This window comes from Anarrhichthys ocellatus, unplaced genomic scaffold, assembly GCF_004355925.1.
Source record: "Anarrhichthys ocellatus isolate YVR2014 unplaced genomic scaffold, GSC_Weel_1.0 scaffold8, whole genome shotgun sequence".
NCBI lineage: Eukaryota > Metazoa > Chordata > Actinopteri > Perciformes > Anarhichadidae > Anarrhichthys > Anarrhichthys ocellatus.
In genome coordinates, this window is record NW_022280038.1 from 5889689 (window position 1) to 5893326 (window position 3638).

Sequence of the window (3638 nt, forward strand, 5' to 3'; positions counted from 1 at the left end):
ATATATATATTATTTTAATCAAAAGACTAATAATCAAACTAAACCAAAATCAGTCTTTTCCGACAGCAAAATTATATATATATATATTATAGCTTATTATTTATTTTATTTTCCTAGCGTGAATAGAATTCCATAGTTTTAGAAGCCCAAGTGTGATTACTGAATTATTTTGAAAGTATAAAAAAAGTTTTCAACTCTGGTGAAAATGTCAAGATCAACAACATCAATCTTCTCAGCATTTTTCTTAATTTTTATTTCTCTGAACACTGTATCTTGTCTCGCTTTTACTTGCAAAATCAAAATAAACTGTAAATTTAACAATAAAGTCCACCGTATATGTATGAATCTCACCTGGTCTCTGAAGGGCAGGTTGGAGAACACCGGCAGGTTCTTGGCCCACTTCACCGACATGAAGAGCAGCCTCGCCGAGGTCTCGTACACGTTTTCGGAGCTGGACGGGTACAGAGCCATGTGGTACTCCGAGGACGCTTGCTCCGGCTCGTTGCTCGTCACGTCGATGTTCTCGTCAACTGAAATCAGAGAAGACGAGGTCAGGCTCATGCAGAACTCAAACTAGCTCATGCTTGCGTGTTAAAATTTTAACTTTGGTCCTTTGTAGCTTTTTACTACTAACACTGGCTTGATACATGCAAATATATAAATTTATGGGGACAACATGCTCTTAAAATGCTGTTTTCCTGTGGCTTTAATTCACCTGCATCACAGGTTTGGATACAATATCTGTGGTGAAGGACACAAGGTGAAATTGCACCATGAAATTAAAGCAACCCTTCTGTCTAATCTGAAGTCAAATCCCCAAACCCTCCTCACCGTCCTCGGGCTCCAGCTTGGCGCAGGTCTCGGCCGTCATGAGGCTGGCCATGAAGCGGTGGTTGTTCTGGGGACTGATGCAGCGCTGGGGGGCCGCAGAGGAGGTGATGGAGATGGAGGAGGTGATGTGGGGCCACGTGATGACTGAGGAGGAAGAGGAGGAGGAAGAAGAGGATGAGAAAGAGGAGGTGGGCTCCCGCGTGGTGGCCAGGTGTTCCTTGTCATTGTCCACGTCGATGGAGTCCAGGCGGACCTGAGCTGTGCTGCGGGGCTGCCGCTCGTTCTGTACTGCTGCTGAGGGACAGGATGGGGAAGGAAAGGGAGGAAATAATCATGAGATACATCTGTAGTTTTGAGCAGTTTCACATTTGAATCTCTGACTGTGAATGCTTCTCGCGTTATCTGATTTTGCACGTTAAACACACTCACCGTCCTTGTTCATGCCGGCCTGCAAGCACTTCTTCAGCCGACACGCCTGGCACTGGTTGCGATGAGCTTTGTCCACCGGACACATGCCTGTACCGGCCTGGCACCTGATAACCCACAACAGAGACTTTAAAAGGGAGAGTCCACTCAAAACAATCAGAGATACTTTAAGTAATTACAAAAATAAAAACAAACAAACTAATTCACTATCAAGACTCAAAAAAGGGATTGGATCTTACTTTTCCAAATCACAGGTTTTTAATACTCTGACACACTAAACAACAACTGAGGTTTTTATGCTCAAGTAAAATAAGCACATATTTTCAGTTGATGAATTCAATTTTTTAAAAGAAGATGCTGATGGCACAAAACTGTACATTTGCACTTTTGTTCGGAAAGACATGGGCATCTCTTACCTGTAGATGAGCCTCCTCCTCACGCTGCGTTTGAAGAAGCCGCTGCAGCCGTTGCAGGCGTAGATGCCGTAGTGTTTCCCGCTGCTGGTGTCTCCGCACACTTTGCAGACCAGAGCCGGGCTCAGAGCTTTGCCCGGGGATGGACTCTTGGCTGTGGGTCAAAACACAGTCGCACGGGGTCGGTCGGTTAGTGCCATTCATATTGTCTGGTATTGTTTCACACATGTGCCTGCCATCTGCACTGTCAGCTCAGTCTCCTGCAACAGCCGGTTAGGTCTGAAAATCTCATTTAGTGCATGATTATGAAATTAAAACAATAAAATGACTGGAGGCAGATTAACAGCTAACACAAACGATGCTGAGATACTGATATTAATCCGAATAAACCCATTAATTATAGATACATTCAGACAGCATGGCTTACAGTTGCATAGTACTACTACTACTGATCAAATGTATTTGTATTTAAGAAATCCTTGGAGCTATTTTGTTAAATTTAACAGGTGCATTTTAAGTCAAACATTTAAACAGATAGAAGGAACAAAGCAGTTTTGTCATCTGGGACGTCAAATCTGAGAAACTCAAACAGAAATTTGTAATTAAAAAAAACAAACATCATAATATCTAAAACCTCTATAAGTCTACTTTTTCTTTTCCTGACTACAGGCCAAGTTTGTGTCCCATCTTCCAGGCTTCATGGACACCTGTTGCTCCCGGTGGTCATGTGAAACTCTTACCTCCTCTGCTGTCATCCGTCCCGCCGCTCCCAGAAGACTCACTGGGGGAAGAGGACGGCACCATGGGGATCTTTAACAGGTGATCTTCCATCATTATTTTTTTTGTCTTACTAAAAATGTTTCCTGGAGTGATGGCGAAAGGAGATAAGAAACTTTGTTGCAAAACCGTTAGTCCTCTTCTCTGAAGTTTGTGAATTATCAAGAAAGCATAAAATGTTAAAGTTCCTTCTGGGTTTGTTGCATCAAAAAATATGAATTATGCAGCTCCCCGGCCTCAAGCGGTCCCAGGTGGGCAGATGGATCCTGTACTGTGTTGCAGCCTCTGATGTGGAAATGCAGATGGACTGAGGTCCTTTGTGGCAGATCAACAGGTTGCCGTCGGGGTCCGTCACTGTCTGTGGGTGCTTCCTCGGTGGCAGCGCCTCAAAAGGGAGCCCAGGGGGGAGGTGGGTGGGGGTGGAGGTGGTGGAGGGAGAGGATTAGCCCCACGCGCTGTGTAAGCAGCAAGCCTATTTGTGATCCTCTTAATCTTTACTGTTCATCTACTGGATCAATCAGTCGCATTGACAGAACATTGGCGCTGCTCAGGCTCGCATCTTCATCGTGTCTGCGAACAGACAAAAAAACAGAAGAAAAACAGCAACAGCGACGACTTCTAAAACTCTCTGTTGGAAGAGTTGTAACTTTAGACCGGTTCCCATGCGGCTCCGTCTCCTCGTGTCTCCTCTGTCCACGAGGGCATCCATCAGTCAACGCTCCTCTTCCGTATCTGCATTTAAAAGGGATGATTACATGAGGCGCACATTATTATATTTACCAGCCTCTTCAATTTGTTGTATTTCCCCTCCAAAATTCCAGCTCCATTTCCGCCTGCTGTATATTTGATCTGTGTGATTGCCTCCAATTCATAATGACCCCCAGTGTTTGCGGAGGAGCTGCTTATTAACTCCCATTTCACTCTTTTTTTGTACAAACTAGAGATCATCCGCTTCCCTCTGGCTGCCAGAAGAAAAAGGTCACAGAGGGAATAATAGAGTTTTGAATGGCTGATGTTTTAGCCAACTCTAATTTAGCTCATTCATGAGGGTCTCCCATTTATTATTAAGAAGCTAGAATTCATACATGTGACATTTACATAGGCAGCGGTGTTAAGCTGCAGTCAACAATAGACTGGAGGACCAAAGCTGCCAACAACCAGAGAATATGAAACATGCAGCCTTTGCAATCA

The 3638-nt window shown here is 44.2% G+C and overlaps 1 protein-coding gene across 1 annotated transcript in view; it reads right to left on the reverse strand.

The window, feature by feature from the left end:
• Nucleotides 1-2787, reverse strand: part of LOC116384217 (photoreceptor-specific nuclear receptor) — a 6014-nt gene extending 3227 nt beyond the window's left edge. The window contains exons 1-5 of the mRNA XM_031848690.1: nucleotides 2411-2787; nucleotides 1674-1824; nucleotides 1261-1364; nucleotides 832-1122; nucleotides 352-530 (exon numbers count right to left, since the gene is read on the reverse strand). Of these exons, the coding sequence (XP_031704550.1) occupies nucleotides 352-530; nucleotides 832-1122; nucleotides 1261-1364; nucleotides 1674-1824; nucleotides 2411-2504 (819 nt within the window). The 5' untranslated portion in view covers nucleotides 2505-2787. The remainder of the gene's footprint in view (nucleotides 1-351; nucleotides 531-831; nucleotides 1123-1260; nucleotides 1365-1673; nucleotides 1825-2410) is intronic.
• Between the last annotated feature and the right edge of the window lie 851 nt (nucleotides 2788-3638).